Raw genomic sequence first — 21378 nt, 5'->3', positions numbered from 1 at the left:
CTCATACTCAGTTTTGCATCCACAAGTACCCCCAAGGTCTCGGCAGAGCTACTTTGAATCACTTTATCCCCCAGCCTGTATTGATGCCAGGGACTGTCCTGATCATGTGCAGGAACTCATGAGATTCCTGTGGGCCACCTTATTGATCTTGTTTGGGTCCCTCAGGCATCCCCTCCTTCAGATGTGTCAACTGCACTGCTCAGCTTGGTTTTGCCTGCAAACTTGCTGAGGGTGCACTCAATCCAATCCCATTGTCTCTGTCATTGATGAAGATATTAAACAGCACGGGTCCCAGTACAGACCCCTAAGGGACACCACTTATCCCTGATCTCCATAGGGACATTGAGCTGTTCATCACTACCCTCTGGCTGCAACCGGCCAGCCCCTTCCTTATCCATTCCATAGACCATCTATCAAATCTGTACTTCTCCAAATCAGAGAACAGGATGTTGAGGAGGAACATATTAAAGACCTCACAGAAGTCTAGATAGATGACAGCACAATAATGAAGCAACTGCTATGTATACTTTCAAACAACAGAGAAAAGCAATTCTGGAAATTGGTAAAGTGGTGTAATCTTTTTTTTCATAAATTGTGTTAGATCTGTGCAAACTTTGGCTTATGTCATTATATGATCAATAGTGCATTAAGGATGTTTCTAGCAAAACCAGAAGACTGAATTAGGCAGGAAACTGAAGAATGTCCCTAAATGATCCTTGTGGGTCCCTTCCAACTTGGCGTGATTCTGTGATTCTGTGAAATATGAACTATGTACCCATGGTTGTGGATTACTGTATGACTTATCTCTGCAAGGTGACAGTTTATGCCAAAAATAGTTTTAGCTTATTCCCACACTAAAAAAATGTCACTAGAAATTTTAATGTTGAACATCTGCTTCAATGGAGTCCAGTTAATGTAAAAAAAAATTTTTTATTGTGTACCTTTGTTATTGTAATGTGTTATTCTGCTAAGAGGAGTCTTTTGGAGACCATTTAAGGAATCCAGGAAGCATCCCACTGCTCACAGAGTTTCTTGAAATGCACTATAATCCTAATCCCTCAAGATAATAAACTTGCAGAGACCGTAAAATAGAGAAGACCTTTCTAAATTATAAAATACTTAGTGCACAACTAGCAAATCGCATTTATGCTCAAATCAGAATTAATTATCTATAGCTTCAAAGAGGTCTAATATTCCCGTCTAGAATTTTAACACTGATCTTGTTCCTCCTGTAGTTTACAAGAATAAATTTTCTAAGTGTATTTGCACATTCTATAGCTTAGTGTTTGTGTGAATAATGTACTGTGATTTTCCAGTCTCACATTAGAGTACTGTTATATTGTTTATTTTTCTAAACTAGTTTAAATTGCACAAAAGCGCTCTTATGCAAACATAATTATATTACTCTTTGAAAAATCAAGTACTAAAAAGGTAAGAAATGTGATTCTCCCTTTGGCTTGAATGCTTTTCCTTTCCAAATCACATGTAATAGTAATGTTGGTTGCCTGTCTTAAGTCTGTGTGTAATTCCCATATCCCACCCTGACTCTTTGGCCTGGACACTTTTCAGTTCTCATTTCTAGTCCTCTTGTCCTTTTTCTGCTTGCCCTGTGTATATCCGTGTTTCTCTTCCACACTGTCAGTTCTGCAGTTCAGAGATAAGGAGAGGCCATTTCCTTGTTCCAGGTTGGGTGTTTGGACCTAAAGCTATAGCTCAGGGAAAATCCAGCCCAGCTTGAAGCAGAGGCACATTCAATAGAATGTAATCATTGGAAAAATTAGCTGCTTAAAGTATCTATTGAACACGTGCCCAGAGCTTACAACTTTGCCAAATGTTGGCAGCTTTTCACAGACCAGAGGGACATTGCTGTGTCACATATCAAGGTCTTTACCTAATGTACAGTTATGTTACTAGATTCTTTTTTTAATTTATTTTTTTTTTAAAGGCAGACATACGTGGCAATGACTGGCATTTCCTGTTGAAATTAATTTTAGAAAATTATCTGATGCAAATACCCGGAACAGAGCATTCCACCCAAGTAGTTATTATTAGAAAAGGTAGAAACAACTGCAAATTAATTGCTGTAATGTATGGAGTTGGACATTCATGGTTTATAGGCTTTATTACCAATCTTATTTTGTATAGGTGTGTGGCAAAACTAGTTTTGAACATAGAAGGCCAAATTCTGTTTTCTAGAATATCTGCAGTTTCATTGATTTATATGGAATTATGGCAATTAGCATAGAAATTATTTATGGCAAAGTAAATTAGTATAGAATTTAACTGCTGTATTTAAAACCCTCACTAAAGCTACTGAACCTTCACTTTTCTGAGCTTTTTATTTTGCTGCTGTTGACTGTCTGCCATGACACTGAAACTAAACCATCCCATCTGTTTGCCACGTTAACCAGCTTTACTCAGTTATTAAGCTATCACCTTGTATTTGGCATGTAATATATTGGATTTTAGAACATATTTTGAGGAGAGAAAAATGGCAAAGAGCAAGAAGCAGTAGCTTTTCTAATGCATTAACTGGAAGTTAATGTTTTATATTGTCATTTTATATTGTCTTTTTCTGGGGTTTGTTGGTTTTGGGGGTTGTTTGGTTCTTTTTTTTTGTCCTGGAATCTATTTATAACTGACTGAAGCACTTTTGCAGGTGGTGGTTTTTTGCATGCTAATCCTGCAGAGAAACATTGTGTCCAACAAAGTATGCTGGGTCAGCAAAAGCAAGAAACTTGTGCTGGAAAGACAGTATCCACAGGTATTTAGCGTGTATGGAGATTTGGCAAAATGAATGATTAACTGTCATTGGCAGAAAAAGATCTAGTGTTGTCTGTTAGAAAGTTGTGAATTTTTTTCTTTCCCATAGAGCAGATTCTTCCTTTCAAAGTCAGGAAAAGACTCAGCAATATAAATGTGCATTTAATAAAATATTTCAATAACCTTCTTTATCTATATTTTGTCTTTTCCTTTAAAACAAGGTGATCTTTTTGTGTGTTATTTGCCTTCCATTTGTCAATTCATACACAAATTAAATGCATACCTGCACAACTGAGGTGGACCTACAAGGATTATTAAAAAAAATTAACACTGTTACCCAGTGGTTTGTGGCATTTTGGTGGTTATGTTTAAAATAGACCAGACAGTGGTGAAAATTAAATTTCTTCTGATGCTTTCTAGAGTGTCTGAGTTCAGCAATGTTACGTGCTTTACAGAGAAAACAAACTGAAGAAAGGACAGAAATAAGGCAGATCAGACTGGAGTAGACTAGACTTGGATTACTTAGGAAGGAAGGGGAACCACTGAGGAAGAGCAGCCCCATGGAAGACTCCCTTTCCTCTGGCAGACCCTTCCCAGCATGGCTACATCAGAAAATTGGATGCGTCATTGATTTTTCTATTGGTGTGTCACTGTCCACTCCTATACAAGTTTAATGTTATTTAGAAGGGATGAAAGGTTATGACATGCTGCAAGTTTCTGAGTGATTTGATACTTGCAGGTCCTATCATAGTAACCATTAATCTTTTAACAGAGACTTTTAAAGTAAATGGGTTGAATTGCATTTGATTTAGCCTTGTGCTTAATTATTTAAAAGTGTGTACCTGTTGCCCCAAATCCACACCCGTCTGAAAGACTGAGGACACAGCAATTAAAAATAAACTTCATGTCCTTCAGATATTAATGCTAATCTTTTCATTCTAGAGAAAGTATAAAAATCATTGCCTTTCAGTGAAGGACCTGTAGAATGACTTGAAGAAAGAATCTTGTCCAAAACCAAAGGCCATCTTCACAAATGCCATTGCAGAGCCTCCCTTAACTGAAACTTCCCCTTCTTAGGTGCATGACGCCATGGGATTGCATAGGCACAAAGGCCTTTCCTCAGATCACAGCTGTCAAGTCAAAGTGAGTCCTTTGAATCAGAGACAGAAAAACTTTGGGAGAAGTGGAATGTCCCTGAAAAATGCATATGAAGTTTCCAAGCAGCCTTTCCACTAGCCAGACAGCCAGAGCATATCCAAGTCCTCCAGTGTGGTGAAGACATGAATTACTGTAGGGCTGTCTTTGTGCAAAGGAAATTGTTGAAACTTTTCACCAGCTGTAAATGGCAAGCATAATTTTGGTCGCTGATGATACTTGCACGCTCTGGGTGGGGTCAGTAGAACCTTCAGTCTGAATTAACTGGCTACTTTGTCACGATCCAAGATGTTAAATAGTCTTCCACCAGTTCTTCCAATTAGCTTTCCCAGTCTGCTCGCAAAATCTTAAACAAGTCTGAAGGATATCCTACAGCTAGTCTGCATCTAGCCCTTCCCTATATTTAGGCACTGGCTAAGCAGCTTAACTACAGTAGCTGTGTTGGATGAGAGGGAAATGAACTCAAAGAGTTGAGTATCCTTTGCTTACTCAGAGCACTGTGATGAATATTCTGCACTAAACTGTCTAATGTAAACTTTGGGGGGGAAAAAAAAAGTTATATTGAAGGCTGATACCAAACAGCTTGCCTGGAATATGTCTTGTGATAAAACTACACCAGTTGGAAAAAAGGTGTATAAAAACCCCTTCTCAAACAGTTACGTTGATGCTTAGTATTGTGTTAGCTGCATAAGAAGGATATTGATCTAAACAGACCTTGTTTTAAAGAGTATTTTGTGGTTGATATTCATGAAGGTCTTGGCTTCTAAAGCATTAGTTTCTTGTGGAATACTGAGAAAATATGTGGAGATACTCTCTTTATAGAAAAGTGATTCTACTGATTAATTTTACAGTAAGCAAGTCAATGCATTTGAGAAACATGTGGTTCTTTTTAAAGCTAGTGCCGTGCATTATTTCTACAAATATTTCCTCCTAACCTCAAATTAACCTTTATTTTGTGGTGCTTTGACTGCCTTTGGGCACCTTTGTAGAAGTGGCATGTCCAGAACAAAACATCTGCCTTTTCCTGTTACCATTGGCTGGGGAGCAGATGCCCTGTAACATCGAGTAGCACAGGTGTGCTGGCCTTCCTAAAAATTTTATGTAAATCAATGAATGAAATTTTGAAATACAAAGAGAGGGGAACAAACCAAATGGGAGAGAGAATGGAAACAGCTTCATGTTGAATATAGTGGCAAGCTGAATAGCTGCTGGTTTGGAGAAAGTCTTTATTATAAGCGTATGGCAAGCATAATCTGGAAAAATAAGAGCTGACTCTGTCCCTAAAAGGAAAGGACATTTGTTCTGTCATCTGCTGTATTTGAGCTATACTATTTGACCTGTAACTACCATTGAAGTTCAGGGCTAGTTTGGTTAGTGATTGCAATAGTTTACATCATTTTATTGTTCTTCTCAGAGGTTCTTAAAAGTGTTTACTCAAAAGCAGCAACAAGAAGATACCCTGCAGGAATCAAATAATCATCTGAATAGTAATAGCAATCTTAGCAGCTGAAGATGTAAAGTTTTCTATATACTTAGTGACTGTAGATTGTAAAAAAAAAAAAAAAAAGGAGAATAAAAAGAGCTGTGGGGAAACAACTTTAACTGTGCCATGTTTCATTTTTTTCCAGGTTTCACAAACTCTGTAGGCCTGGACTTATCCCTGTGTACAGGGATCTCTATATTTGTGTAGGATTTCCATAGGTACAGTAACCCAGTCTGCACAGAATGTCTAGAAATATAGAATATCTCTACAGACATTGAGCAGAAAGTTTTGGTGGTGCCCAGTAGTTTCACTTAATTGGAGGATAAAGAAGGTACATAATGGACTTGGGGTTTGATGCTGTAGATGGCAATAAAAGGATCAAAGGCTTATGCCCTGCGTAGTTATTGCTCTATGAATCTGCTGTGGATGGAAGAGTTTTGATAAGCATCAGACCTACTGTGTATGAACTATACAGTTTATATTTGATTGTTCAGTGAATCCTCTGTGTCCTGAAGGCAGTGGATTTACTGCACATGTGCATACCATGAGCATGCATGTATATCTGTCCAGGAGTTCTGGTGATGAAACAGGATATGTCTGTAACTTTCAGTGCATGTTGCAAAGTGTGTGATGTCTGAGAAGAGCATCCAGGGTTAAGATAATAAACTTTCTGGAGTTGCCAGTGTTTTTTAGTAATTCACAGTTACCTTTTTAAGTCCAGAACCATATATAAATGCATTTTTAATACAAGTCTTTAAAATGGCAGGGAATAGAAATTTTCCTATGGAATTACCTTACTGCAATATTACAAGGTTCCAGCATTTACTTTTATGTATTCTATTCTAATGTGATTCCTCCCTCAAAGTGATTTTTTGCCTTCCCAAGGTGCCTTACTGCTTGGGATCTTTGTAGCTGAATTTTCAATGGTCAAGATTGTTGGGATCTTTCAAGAAAATGTTTGAATAACTTACTACAGTAGTTCTATTAAGCATTAATGGCACATAAGCAATATTTGTGATTGGATATTTAACAATAGTACATCTTCTTTCAAGTCTTCTTTGATTTTATTATATATTATTTACGTGGTTTATAGCAGTTATTTTTTAAGGCTTCATCAGGCAAACTGTGGTCTTTATCTGATAAAACCCACAAATTCTAAACATTACAGAAATTTTGAAAGATAGCATGATTCTGTTTGAGAGATATGAACAGAGTAGGTGCTCAGAAAAGTTCTGTGTCCTGTCCCTGTTCTTCCAACTGAATATTGCCAGCATGCTAGTCCATCTTTTCCAGGGCTGAAGAGGCTTATGGGGGTATTTGTTCTGAAATGCCATGTAGCTTCTAACCTAGAGTGAAACATCCATTTAAGAGGTTTTTTTTTTTGCATATCTGTGTTCAAGCACATTACTTCAGGCAATGCTTTTGTTTTGTCCACGAAACTTTTTCAATAATAAATTTAACATGGTGGCCTTTTAAATGCCAAAATATTTTTAGTAAGTTTGTGTCTAATAGTATCCTTTGTAAGCAGTTTTAGTTTTGAGACAGTAATTTTTTAAAAAGAAATACTATATTTCATATTACAGCTTTGTTGTGTTGTTTTTACAGATAAACACAAACCCCCTTCGGATATAATACAAAGTTTTCAGAAGAAAAGTCAGTTTAGGACCATTGCTCCAAAAATGGTACCAAAAATTTTAACACCTGGAGTGGTTTCTTGTCTTCAGTCTTCTTTGCCTGAGCCAAACACACCGATTTCAGCTGCAGGTTCTAAACCACTGGTGGTACCAGCTCAGAACTACACTGTCATGCAGGTGGCTGGTCAGAAGGGGACATTTTCCCTGCTGGCTGTGCCGTATGTTGCTCCTGCTTTAACACAGCAAACCCAGCAGTCAAATGTGGCCCCCTCTGAAAACCTAAAGCTGCCTATCCCTAGGTACCAGTCTGTAAGGAATAAATTGCTAGGTGACAAAAAATTGACGAAAATCTCTGGTTTGGGTGCACATAAGAAGATTCCTACGAAAGCATTGGTCCCATCACAGACTTCCCCTGTGACTACTGTAACTGAAGTCTGTCCTGAAACTCACTCTAGTTCAGATTCAACTGAGCAAGCAATGCTGACAGACTGTGACTCATCTGAAATTGCAGTTGCCACAGTAGTAAATAAAAGCAACTGTGTGGAATCTGGACCTCCTTTAATGAACAAAACTGAAATTGCTAACAATAAGATTTCTGTACCGTCTGTAGTTAAAGACTCTTTATCCAAACCATCAAGTACAATTAATCCCCCGAAACTAAGTCTGCGCTCTGTGAAGACAGCATCGGAAACCACAAGAAAGTCAGTCATGACATGTGAGAAACGAAAGGAAAAACCCACAAATTCTGCAAATCCTGTTGCTGTCTTGTCACCAGCAGTTCTTGGCAGCACAATACAGATGAATCCATCAGCACCAAAAGGAAAACTTCCTATTTTGCCTTACTCAAGGATGAAAAATTCACTATTTTGTAAATCTAAGCAGAATATGAATGCTATGGATGTATCTGGTCCTTCACTAAGATCTGAATGTGAAAAGACACCAGCTTTGACAAAAACCAAAGCATTTGATAAGCAATTAGCTGTATCATCTACACAAGTCCCCAAACAAACTGTTCGAGAAAACACCTTCTCTCCATCCAGTGAAGTGGATGTCGACAGTCTTAAAAAATTGAACAGTGCAGCCTCTAAAAAAAGAGGCAGGAAAAGAAGAGCCTCGGATGATTTATTGGCTTTTCAGACCAAGCGAAGGAAATGCATCATTAATAAGTTTAGAGAAGGAAGAGAGAGGGAGAAGGTTGATATTCAGACACCTGAAGACAAAAAAGCAGAAGCAGTGAAAAAATACCGTAGTATTAGACCGAAGCCGGTGGTAGTTGTGCAGACCTTCACACCACTGACTTCTCCAGCAACAGTAGAGACACCACCTCGTGTCCATTCAGAGCAAGCTGTTCCTTTAAATGGTTCACTTGCCAGCAAATATTTGAGTTACAAGCAAAGTGATGCTACATCAGCTAAACCAAGTGATTCAAGTAGAAATGCGTGTTCAATCACACCTAAGCCACTGCACAGATGTCCTGTTTGTAACCATACCTTCCAGTTCAAGCACCATCTCCAGGACCACATGAACTCACACACGAAGAAACGGCCCTACAGCTGTCGGATTTGCCGGAAAGCGTATATCCATTCTGGGAGGCTCAGCACGCATATGAAGCTTCATCACAATGAAAGCAAACCCAAAAAGCTGGTGTGCTGTGAATTCTGTGCTAAAGTTTTTGGCCATGCAAAAGTGTATTTTGGCCACCTCAGAGAAGTCCACAGGGTTGTTATCAGCACTGAACCCTCTCCTAGCGAGCAACAGATGCAAGATGCTTTAAAGAAGAGAGACACGAATATAAAAGAGACAGAAGAAGCTACAGAGAGGTGAGCGTTTTCACTAATTAAATGCTAGTGGAAACAGGATTTCAAGTTGTCAGTGGAAATTCATAAACATCACCATTAGGAAAATTGTTACTTCCCCTCCTGCCAAGTGAGATTCCTAATGGTTTAAATATTGTCCTTGAATCTAGTCAATCCATTAGACCATCCAGTATATTTTAGCTGATTTATTGACTATAAATCATTACTGACACTTGAAAATCCAAAGTAATTTTGCATATATTCGAGTAATATTGCCATTGGAGCTGTTTGGATCAGTTGGTTAATACTCTGTTAATCTGCACTGTCTTCTGTCCTGCCTGTTTCGGGGGTTTCCCTAAAAGACAAGTGAACCAACTGCAGTAAGCAAGAAGTGATTCATATTTCATTATTAGCTTATAGTTTGTTTTCCCTGTTAAATGTCATTATCCCATTTCCTTCTATGGAGTGTTGTGGGCTAATCCATCTTGTGTGTTGATTACTGCTGTTTTTGCCATCGCTCAACCAAGTAGAAAAGTTAATATTTACCATATTAGGATGGATAGAACCTTCTTTTACCACTGCATTGTGATTTTGGGGTGAAATTTCTTGACACAATATAAATGTTGGCTTTTTTGTTTGTTCCACTGTGCATTTACTTTAACCGAAGAACATTCAGGCCTTTAATGTGACTCCTCACTGCAACACTACATTTTAATTTTACTCGTTTTACTTTGTGTAGCTTCACTCTCTGGGGCATCAGTTAAAAATTTTTAATATCTTGAGCCTAAGAAACACCAGCACTTTTCTGTCAGTCTTACTAGTCATCACAAAGTGACTAATTCAGTTTATCTGTTTTACTGGGTAATCTCTCTAATGTGTACAAATACAGTATTATCCTTTTCCTAGATGTTCTGAGAAGATTTCTGAGGAGATCTTGTTTTGATTGGCTTAGGTTACCAGGGACTGTGTATCCTTTATACTGCAGAGCTGTCCTGAGTCAGGGAGAGGGGCTGTCTAATTGTGAATTAGGTATTCAGAGTTTTCTAAACCATGTTACAGACTTTTAGAAAAAAAAAGCAAGAAACTTTGAAGTTTCATTGTTTCCATCTTGGAAAGGGAGGTGGGACATGTGGTTTTGCCTTAAATTGACCTTAGAACACTCACTGTAAACAAAGAAGTTTCTCTTAGTAGTACACTACAGGTAATAGTCATTTTCACTTTTCCAGCACAGCACTAGAAGTATTTGGATTGATCTCACTGAATCAGAACTTTAAAAACAGTTATCAACCTTTTATTAAAAGGCTAATGTTGTTAAAAGGTTATTTCTACCAAGGCAAATTTTGGAGGCAATTCTGAAACTCGGAAGTGTCAAATAACATTTGGTTTCAGTTGCTTCGTAAACAACCTTACTATTATTTTCTTTCTTTTTTTTCCCTCTCTTCCAAATGAATTAGATACTGTAAAGACAATGCTTATTTTTAATTAAAAGTGTTTTATGACTGTCATCTCTTCTTGGGACTTATGACAGAAATCGCCATCCCTCTTCTGTGCCTGGCTAATACTGAAATAGTTTGTATTTCCTTTCTTTTTAACAGGGGAAATAAGTGCAATCTCGAGGACCTATTTCATAACCCGGGAGGAGTGAAAATACAGGTCAAATGTGGCCGATGCCAGTTTATTGCACAGTCTTTTGGTGAAATGAAGTTCCACTTACTGTGCTGTCATGGAGAAGAGATTCAGGGAAGAGTAAAGGAAGGGGGTTTGCAAGGAAATAAAGGGGCGAAAGGGGAACTGATCAAACACACAACCCACTTCTGGAAACAGCACAATGAGAGAAGACATTTAGCAAAATGCAGTGCCCGTGAGGAGGAGCTTTATACTTTTCCAAAACTGAAAAGACAGATATACTTTCAACATCAAAATAATGTCAATAGTTTACCAAAAGGCGAAGTGACTCAGGCAAGAAGTGGTGAAACCACCAAGGAGATGCAAAATATGGGGTTTGGTACAGCAAGCAAGAAAATGGAATTTTGGTCTAAAGCAGGTTATAACTGCATTTTATGCAAACAGTTATTTGGAAAAAAAGAGGATCTTTTTAGTCATTGGCAGAGTCATCATAATTGTGAAGACCCTTCCACTTTATGGACAATTTTTAGTTTAGTATCAAAAGAAGGGATTAATGAATTTTCTAATAATGGTGAATATTGAAGCTCAATTCTGCAATGCTATGAACAACATCAACTACCTTAGCAAATTTTTTAAGTTTTTTCACTGTTTTGCTAAACTAACTCAACAGAAGTATCACTTCAAAGTTTTGTTGGGTGGGTTTGTTGGTTTTTTTCTAAAGTTATGCTAATCTTTATTTTGGTGAATAGAAAATATATTTATTCAGTGTCATTTCAGATGGGTACTTGGAAGCTGATTGTGAAACACTGTACTTAATATTTGTGTTTAAGGAACTTCATAGCAGCAAATACCCAATACTAATGGTTAACATCAAAGAAAAAGATTTTAGAGTTAAATTATACTGTACACACAGAAATAAATCAATTTATATGAAGCAATCTTAATCTTGAATGAAATGACAAAACCCACTGTAAGTGTAATTTCAGCCCCAATCGTGCTTCCAAATTTTGTGGTAAATACATATTTCCCTGCAGTTCTGTTGGTCACTTGTGCATACATGCAGCTGGCATCCAAGAGTTTTATGATCTGTAATTTCACAACTTTTCATTCTGGTTTCCTTGATTTCAGTGTCTTCAGCCATGTTTATTGCTTGCAGGCCTTTTTGTTGTTCAATTCCGTCCTGGAAATAGGAAAGCTTTTGTATTTTATAAATAAAAACTCTACATACATTTATTTGCCGGTAGCTTTTTGGGTTGAAGATGAATTATTTGCTGGCCATGAAGTTGAAGCTCTCCAGGCTGGACTACTTTATGAAAAAGAACAAGTTTGTTTTAAAAATAGTGATCTGAATTGGTTACTTGTGGGAAGTCTGACATTCTGCAATAGACTGCATGTCTCACAGTGGACTTTTAGTGTATTCCTTGCACCTCCAGTCACAGCAACACCACTGCCAACATTGTTAGCACTCTGCCTTTAACACTCTTGCTGTGTCACTTCTGTACCTCTACAGCTGACCCAGTCTCTGGCTCTAAAGGGAAATTGTTCCTTCACTTGTAAATCTGTGGCAACTTGTGTTGCCAGATTTGCTGTGCTGGAGGAACTGTGTGCAACACCTTAACCTTCCAATATCAGGAGCTGGTAACCATTCCCTTGCCAGGGAGCAAAGCTGTAGCAGCCTGTGGCAGAGGAGCAGTGCATCCTGTGATCCCTGGCAGCAGGGCAGGCAGGGGTAGGGACCATTGCAGCACATCTCCAAGGGGGCAAGTCTGGTCAGGCTGTAAGGGATGGAGTTCTGGAGCTCAGTTTTGATGAAAAGGTCATTGAAACCATTGAATCTAGTTTGAAATTGGTGTTTGAACTGCTGTTACTCAAAGCCTTATGTACCACTGAATTATTTTGGGAGTAATAAAGGAGACAGTCTAAGAAATCACTACATCACTGTTCAATGGAAGTCAGAGCACATTAGAGGGCAAGCTGAAAAATACACCAGTACTGTCCCTACAGTACTACTCTGTTCATCTCTGTGGTCAACCATAATTGAGGGTTTGCAATGATGAAAGAGTCATTCTTAAAATGTCCTGGGTTGCCTCTCACTGTTTTGCAAAAATTATGGTGATGAGAACATGAAAAGAGATCTAAAAATGTTGGACTTTCTGAATAGGATTCCAGAAGCTGTTGCAATACTTTGTGTATGTGTTTTGTTTTTAAACAAGAAAGGCAATTTTGATGAGCTAATAGTTTTGAATGCAATTTCTTGTTTCATGGTGCTTTGCCCTGGAGATGAACTATAGGGCAGGAACCAAGTATAATAAAAGACAGAAAGAAAATGCTCATAGAACTATACAGGTGCTTGGTAAGGTAGAAGAATCCCTGTGGATTCTCAAAACTTCCTTCCTACTCTGTGTTGTTTTAATACATATTTGTGCTGTTTCTTTGCTTTTGTATATTTGTTTTTTTGTGCTGAGTTACTGTAAAATACTACTTGTTCTTATTCTTGACACACCCATTTTCAATGCCTACAATATATTCATATTTATTTTCATGGGCACTTTTGGAAAGGAATAGTTAATTTTAAAGTCAGTGTTTGATATCAAACTGAAGCCATATTTAACTTAGTAGACTGTGTTGCATTTAGAAGCATTTTTTACCCCCCCAACTTTAAAATCAAATTGAAGTTAAATCCTTCAACTTTAAAAATCAAATAGCATGGTGTTTTCGCTGAAACAGAAATGTGAGAACAATGCCTCCTTCCCATGTAGCTATACTATATCAAAGGGAAGTTCATTCCCTCAACATGCATTTTAAGAGTTGGGAAAAAAAAACATTTAAAAGATTTGATCTTGTTCTTTATTTAGAATTAACATCAAATCACCTTTCTTGCATAATCACATGTCCCATGGTATAGTTTAAAATGAGCTGACATGAATGCAGTGCTGAGACAGAGTCCCTCCTGTTCAGGAACAGTACCAGTGATGGCACAGTTTCAAAAAGTATTTATTAAAAACAGTGGTGCATCAGAGCCAGTGATGTAGATGAGTTGTTTGGTCGTGGTCATCAGGCAAGAGGAGTCAGTGCCTTTCAGTGAGAAGGAGGTGCAGTGGGGAGGGGAGGAGAGGAAGGGCTTTGAGAAGAGGGAGTCAGTTGCATTTTTTTTAATAGAAATTTTCATGTACAGTTCTTTTCATCATGTTTTTGTGCTCCTTTCCCTTTCTTTAGTCCAGGCAAAATGGTAAAGGTCTCAGCTTTCAGCAGTTTAAAGCCTGAAAACATGTTTTAAAGCATGGTTCTAAGCCACTTCTCAGTGTCCTCATAAATGTTTAAAATTAGAAGCCTTTTTTCTGAGCCTGAAAGCATTCTTATGTTTCAGGCTATTACGACTACAGTAGATTATGAAAGGTTGGGATTTTTGAAAATAGCTTTGCATAAAATACAGATGTGTCCTTTGTTTAAGATGTGTTTGTTTTGCTTTTTTGTTCATTTTGATAACATTTGGAGGTAGGAAGTGAGCCTTTATAGACAGCAACATTAAGTAGTGTATGTTTGCTGTTCAGCAGAAGGGTTATTATGAATACAGTTTGCTGTTTACCTTGAAGCTGGACAAGTTAACATCTGGTTTTGCACATAAATTATGTTTTTAAATTGTTAAACCGAATGTTATTGTTTTTGTAGCTGTACTTTTGTTCCCCTCTGATTTTTCATTAAATCTCTGTTTCAGCTTCACTGTTTGACTTTAAAGCTGTTCCTCACATGGAAAGTTGTTCCTTCATCATCACACCATAAATAATCAAAGCTGGAGGAGTTCCATTGCTTTTCTGGCTTGCAGAGTATTGCCCTTCTCCAGCTGCAGAGCTACAGTTTCCTATGGCTAACTTGACATAGTTGCTGGCAGTAAATGTTTTACTTCATTTATTTATTTATTAGAATTCAAATATATGCTGTTTAACTCAATCAGAGTTTCTGTCATATCTCATTAGATACTTATTTTATCTACTATTCATGGAGCCCTTTAAAGAAAGTGTCATAAGAAGGATGAACAAGTACTTAAGGGAGCAGATTTCTACCCTGACTTTGTGCAGATGATAGTGATGTTTGAGAATCACCAGCTTATCTGGGCTCAGCCGCGTAGTATATTATATTTCTACAACACATCCACCTACATATGCATCTATTTTGGAACAAAATGTATACTTCAAATTCAGCTGTCAGTTATTATTACCAAACCTGTACAATGTAGGTTATTATGCATAAAGATTAAAATGCTATTAACTGTAGTAGGTTTACTTGTCAAATTCCTTATAGCTCTGAAAAATGAAAATCTCTGTGTGCTGAGTATGACACAGAAAAAATCTGGTTTCATGAAGAAGATTCGAATGGCTTAAAGGTTGTCCTCATTTCAGTGTGTGCTTTTACAGCTGATCTGTCACATTGCAGGATTTTCTCCACATTTTTTAAATTGCAATAATTTTCCTTGGTTAGGAATATGGAAGAAGACCTGAGTCTGCAAGCAGGTTTCCAGAAAAAATGTGTTCACTTCTTTTTTCTGTACAAGTAGACACATCCAGGAACTCAAAATAGTCTTGGTGGGCTTGGATGTATATGCACAATGTGGGGAAACATGCAAGGTTTGGGCTTTGGAGTGTGACTTCATGAGGCTGACTGTTCTGCAGTTCCAAAGTAGAAACTAGAAATGTGAGTGTAAAAATAACTTGGTTTTCAGAGTTGAGTGAATTCCTAATACCTTATTGACAAACTTTCAAGAAATCCTGAAAAATTAGAAGAGCATACTTCTCTACTTGTGCTGTGTTTGGCAATTTTTTGACGTAGTAGTACCAGAGGTGTTCTAAAATATGATATGGCTGGTGCTGTGGAGTACCAAGAAAGAGCTTTCTCTTTTTTGTTTTTGTTTGTTTGTTTTGGTTGTTGGTTTTTTGTTTGGTTTGGTTTGGTTTGGTTTTTTTTCTTCATTTTATTGGCTTTTCTGTGTAAGAATTAAAAATTATGAGATGAGTTATGATGAATTATGATTTCTGCTGCTGACAAGTCAAGAAACATTATTCTGAATTTACTTTGCAGAAACTTCCCATTTTAGTCTAGAATAACAGGTGAAATCAGTGAGAAGCAAATTCTATTGGAAAGAGATATGTGAGCAAACTATTCCATATCTGTATTTCTCTGCATATTTACACCACTGTAGATGAAGTCTGTAGATGATGGGTCTTCTACTGATATGTACAAACAATTTGTTCCTATCCAGAGTTACTTAGAGTGGCCAAGGAAAGTAAGAATTAAAAAAATATCCATATCTTCTCTTTGGCTTGAATTTTGTTAAATATTTCTGCTGTTATGCCATTACAGATTGTGTTCCAAGGCCTGTAGATACTCAAACACTTTCTAAGGGACTTACAGCATAATTCAATGGAGGAAAGGGGAAGAAATATGTGAGAAAAAGCAGTAATGATGGAGTTTGGCACAATTTACTGAATATACGTTTAAGCTTCAGTATGACTGGCGTTTGATGGAAGTGTCCTGGAGTCTTAAACTTCTCCCTTTCACCCCCCTCTGGTTACATTGTTCCAGATTCTGCTCTAATTTAAGGTATATCAGTTTGGAGCACCCTCAGCTTCTTTGGGAACGAGCTTTTCCAAATGGCATAGCTGATGTCCTCCTCTTTTGGTATCTCAGTTACTTGTAGTTAGGTGATCCACATGCTGGCTGCTGAGAGCAGGTGCTGCCAGACTTGAAATGTGGTCATTCAGTTTTCTGAGGAAAACATCTTTTAGCTTTAGTCTGAAAAAATTAAATCAAAAGCTGCATCTGTACTTAACAAAATAAGAAAATGGCTTACTCAGTTTCCTTCAGATGCAAAACTGATAAGTAGTAGGAAAAAAAAGTGAAGTGTTGGTATAAGAAAAAGCAGGTGTTAAAGGTGATTTGGCATATTTAGATACCGTTGTAAAAAACTAGAATGTTCCATCACCTAGTTAGAATCGAATAATAGAATCAGAGAAGTTCCATAAAAGTGTCTCATGCAGATGTGATGGTATAAAGCAGCAATTCAGAGACATTGTGACTGAGATTCCTCTCCCCTCGCTTCCCCTTCCCTCCCTTCCCCTTTTCTTTTTTTCCCCTCTTTTCCTTTTTCCCTTCCTAGCCACCCTACCTTTTCAGCACCCATTCTGACTGAATGCAATTTATAAATGTCTGGTTCAGCAAAGTCAGCATTGTGTCTGGCATCTTTGCTGTTATAGCCAAACCCAGGGACTGAGTAGTTGTGAACACCCTTTTGGAGAATGTTTCAGGAAAACACTGGTTGCAGGGGATCCCAGAGGTCAGCTGGAGCAGCCTCCTGCCCAAAGTAGGGCTTAGCAGCAGCCCAGGAGCAGAGCAGTGGTTTGGCTTTTTAGAAGCCATTTCTGTTGCTGTCCTGCTGGTCCATCGCCAGTGGGGGTCACGAGTGTAAACAAGGCTTCGGGATAGCAGCTGATACCTCAAGCACTGTCATAAGCAATTTTATGACTTTTGTAAAGCAAGCATGAAAATTGGGACCAAAAAAATCTCCCCAAACCCAAATAAAGTTACAGTTTCAGCTGGCAACCCTTCAGTAGTGAGAACGTCTCCTAGCACAGCCCCCAGTTCTGTTGCTGCAGACCATGGCCAAGCCTCTTCACCCGTGCAAAGCAGCTCATGCTGCTTTGGCTACTCTGTTTTTTCTGAGACTTCAGGCTCCCTGCCTTTCACATGCAGTGAATAGGCTCCTTTTTTTCTACAGCTGATTCAGGGCAAAAATAAGGCATTTTATTTCCTGAATGCTAAGTAATTTTGTGCAGCTTCAGGTTTAATCTGGCTTTTGAACATACACCTAATCAAGAAGATCAATACACCTTCCTATTGCTAGGAGCAGTGAGTGACACAGTGAGGGAGGAAAGCAATAAATATCCCCATGACCATACCTTTGAAGCAATGCAGTTGCTTGCCTTTCACTGGAGGTTTAATTTCTTCGTGTTTTTAGTTAAAAGCTTTTAATAACTTTAGCTGCACTAAGTACACTGCAATACTTTGCTATTCAAATAAATCCTTTTTCAGCTCTGAGTCCTTGGAGTTTGAATCCCATCCAGCCTTTTTCTGCTATCTGCCAATTCCTTCCTAAGTGCAAACCCAACATACTTGCCAATAAATCCACCTTTGTGCCATTTAAAGTCATCTGCTGGTTTTTTTTCTGGAGCTAATCAAAGTTTGCAAGAAGACATTATTTAAAGGGAACCAGCTCTAGGATTTAAGCCATTTAAATTGTGCAAGGTAATTAAAAGAAATTGCAGCTACCTATTAAATAGAGAATAGACTGTTAGAAAGTGCACTTATTTTTATTCTCTTTTATGAATATTTGGAGAGCAAGTTTTCCAGGGAAGAATTTGGGAGTTTATGCTGTTTTATGTGCTACTCTCTTAATCCACTTTTTAGACTCCCAAGCCCAGCCCGGCAGAGCCCAGCCCTGCTTCCTAAGTTGATTGCAGCCTGTTAAACTCAAAGCACCGTTTTATTTTTACTTTGTGAGACAACTGGGCTGATAAATAGATGGGATACTGGCACTCCAGGAGATAACCACAGTGTCTTCACAGGTTAATAGTCCCATGTCTTTCAAGAGCAGCATTTCCAGTGTCTTTATACAGGCATGCACGCACGATCACACACAAAATTATAAAAGGATTAAGTCTCTGGAACATTTTTAATTTTTATGTTAGTGTCTCACTGCACAGTTTATTCTAGTTATTTTTATTTTATTAAAATGCAGTAACAGTGTTGTTAGTATTGCTAATATATCTGTGGCTGATCTAAACCCTGAAATACACAGTGGTCACGCGAGTTCTTCCAGGAAATTGGATTAATTGTTTCATTGTTGGAATTTCTTTTAAAAAACATGCTACTCCTGCTGGGTAACACCACATGTAAGGCTTAAACGATATTTCTGAGAGTGATTTACTGGTCCAGCATAAAACTCTGGTGATAAACCTTTCCACTGGGATTTGCTTACATTAGGAAGCAGTGCAGGTGGCAGTCTATTTCAACATGGAATGGATTTTTTCCCCTTTCTTTCTGATGAATGAAGTGCTTATGTACAGTGAGAGATTGAAAAAAAATGAGAAGCCTTCAGCCCTTAGAGGATCCATCCCCACATCCAGGCAGAGGAGTGCAGGGAAAGTCTGATTCTGTACCTGCTCACCTCACAAGCCCTGGGTGATGTTTGTGCTGGCCTGGGAACACAGCTCAGCAAAAGCTCCTCACTGTACCCAAGCGTTTGAGTTTGCAAGCACTGACCATCATGTGCAGCACAAGAGGGTGTGCTGACACCAAACTCATTTCATTTAATAAATTGTTCCCAAATCTTCATGGTAGGAGTCCTTTATCCTTTGAGCTTTTGTCTTGTGTTTTCATTTTGTGCATCACAGATAGGATCTGGGTTTGAGTTAGTGCTCAGCAGCTTGTCTGTTCTGAAGCTGCATTGCGTGCCATACCTGTCCCTTTGGTTACCTCTAATACCTAGTGTCTTCCTCCCAAATGAGTCATTTGGTGTCAATGACAAATATTTGATGGTTTTTACTGTCAAGTATAATATGCAAATCTCCTTGTAGTGTCATATTCTTAAATTATTGTAGTACTTGATTAAATTAGCCCTTTTAAAAGGGATCCGGGTTCACTAATAGTGTTTCCTGTAATGCACATCTCTAGAGAAAACTTCAGATCTGACTTTTATAGTCAGAACCAATTAGACTCATTCCTTTTTCCCCCTTCTCTCTGCAGCATTCAGATGAATTGCATTTTTCAGGCACAGTTCAAGCAGACTGTCAGGTTTCTGGGACTCTTTGCTTCCTGGGCTCCACATTCTCACTGTCAGCTGTGAAAAATAATTCCCCTTTTGCAGTTGTGTCCAAGGGAAGTAAGATGATAAATCCAAAAGTTAGATTTAAGAGGTGAAGTACATTATTGTTTGCTCAGCATTGAATAAGGTTTTGTTCCTGTTTAAAGCTTTCTAGCTCATGAAATTTTTAGGATTCATTCTCACTTGGAGGAAAATTTAGGGGTTTGTTAGTAAAAAGCTTTTCAGGGTCCCTGAAATGTGGCAGTGTTTTTGAAAAACAGCAGGCTGAAAAAAAAAAAACAGGAAAAGAAACTAAACTGTAAACTCAGAGTAACAGCCCTTGAGAAAAACTCAACAAAAATCCCTAACATATGCAGGCTCCCTGCTTTCAGATAAAATTCACAATAGAGCGGTCTTGCTGTTCAACTGCTCTCATGAAATTGCAATATGATTGAGAACAACTTTTGAACCAGAAGAAAACATTAGATCTTTTCATTTTGGAGGACTGAGAAGTTCTCCCTGAGGTAGGAGAGAAGTGCAGGTATGAAGTTAACTTGCAATCACTGCTCAGTTCTCTGTGCAGCATTTGTTTGCAATGTTCTTCTCTTTGCCATAATGCCATGATAGTGCTTTTCAGTGGAGAATAAATGATAGAACTTTAACCACTGCTAAGTCTGCAAATCGATTGAGCCTTCAGTGTACAGCAACAGGAGTCTTCAGTTAAAAAAAAAACAAACATTGTAATGAAGCCCAAGTCTTTCGTCATTCGCCTTTTCACCTTTCAAGTTTTCTGTCCCTGTTATATCAGTGTTAGATTTAATACACATAAGTATCAGTTCAGCACAGCCATCCAACATCCTGCTCTGTACAGGCAAACCCTGTCACTATTCTAATAAACCTCTAAATGTATCCAAATCCTTCTGAAGACTTTCAGAGAACACAACAAATAGTGCTTTGCTTGTTGTCAAGTGGAAATGATTAGTTTATTTCTAAACACCAAGCTTCTGAGAAATAAAACAGCATGGTAAATGAGGCCACCCTCCTTCTTTAACTTGGTTTTAATAGCTTGCTGCACTAATGGCCAGAACTGTAATTGGGTGGGAGAACTTTGAGCTGCTCCATAATTCAACTGGTGGAGTATTAATGTTATATATTGGAAACATTTCCACAGACCACAAAAGGCTAATGTGTCTCAGGAGCGAGATTCATTCAGGAAGGTCACCGTGCATCTCAACTTGCCTGCTCTCAGGTAAGCCAGGCACAGGGTGTATGTAACCTGTGCCTTATGGTCCCCTGTCCCAGACTCTGTGTGTCCTGGTGACAGAGTGCTGTTGCTGCTCCGGACTCGATGTCCTCTGCTGTTCAGCCAGCACTGGGTGGCAGCTTGGGCAGAGGGGGTGGTGCTGCCTCCAGCCAGAGGAGGTGCCTGTGGAGGGGTGCCCTGCAGCAGGGGCCCAGCAGACCTGCGAACACCTAAGTTTTAGATATTTTGGAAATTTCTGTGGCAGTTAATAGTATTCTCTGCAAACCTCTGCAGGATGGACTCCTTTGATGTGACATCAGTGACAACCAGCCCCTCCTGGCACCTGTGAGTTGCCTGTTGGCTGAGAGCCGTGGCACTGGGCAAGTGTATGCAGGAATATGATGAAAAGGGAGAATTAATTTGACTTAAGGGGCAGCATATCTTATCTCTTCTAATTAATTCATGAGAAAATTGTGTCTGTATGAAGAAAAATCCTGTTCCTTGTGCTGATTACAGCAATTCAAACAACAAGACAAGAAATCTCAGTACAAGAACCTGACGTGGACTTCAGTGAATATCCTCACTGGTGGGTTATTAGTAATTATTGGATGAAGAGTGAGTCTGACAAGAAGTCTAAACTAAGACAGAGGAAATTCAAGGAATAATTTTACTTAGTTATGAAGAAAGATGTTAATTACTGTATACAATTACAATATAAGTTAGAATAAACTGGTCTGAACTCAGACACCAAATTGCATTTTGCAGAAGGTACCAAACCAGGGCAATAAAAGCATGAGAGGAGCTGGAGAAGTTTAAAAGTATTT

At 38.4% G+C, this 21378-nt stretch overlaps 1 protein-coding gene across 8 annotated transcripts in view; it reads left to right on the top strand.

The window, feature by feature from the left end:
• The window catches only part of ZNF438 (zinc finger protein 438), a 48216-nt gene extending 34841 nt beyond the window's left edge, over positions 1 to 13375 (top strand). For 3 of the 8 annotated variants that reach the window (XM_018075317.2, XM_018075320.2, XM_018075319.2), the window contains 2 exons: positions 7007 to 8855; positions 10427 to 13375. In XM_018075317.2, the coding sequence (XP_017930806.1) occupies positions 7007 to 8855; positions 10427 to 11039 (2462 nt within the window). In that variant the 3' untranslated portion in view covers positions 11040 to 13375. Of the gene's footprint in view, positions 1 to 2657; positions 2765 to 3183; positions 3907 to 5546; positions 5733 to 7006; positions 8856 to 10426 lie in introns of those variants that run through there. The other 5 variants (XM_018075322.2, XM_018075323.2, XM_018075321.2 and 2 more) reach the window with 5 other exon arrangements.
• The last annotated feature ends 8003 nt before the right edge of the window (positions 13376 to 21378 follow it).

This window comes from Manacus vitellinus, unplaced genomic scaffold (genome assembly GCF_001715985.3).
Source record: "Manacus vitellinus isolate BGI_N305 unplaced genomic scaffold, ASM171598v3 scaffold_3_pilon, whole genome shotgun sequence".
Classification (NCBI taxonomy): Eukaryota; Metazoa; Chordata; class Aves; order Passeriformes; family Pipridae; genus Manacus; species Manacus vitellinus.
This window is presented reverse-complemented; position numbering and strand designations above follow the sequence as displayed.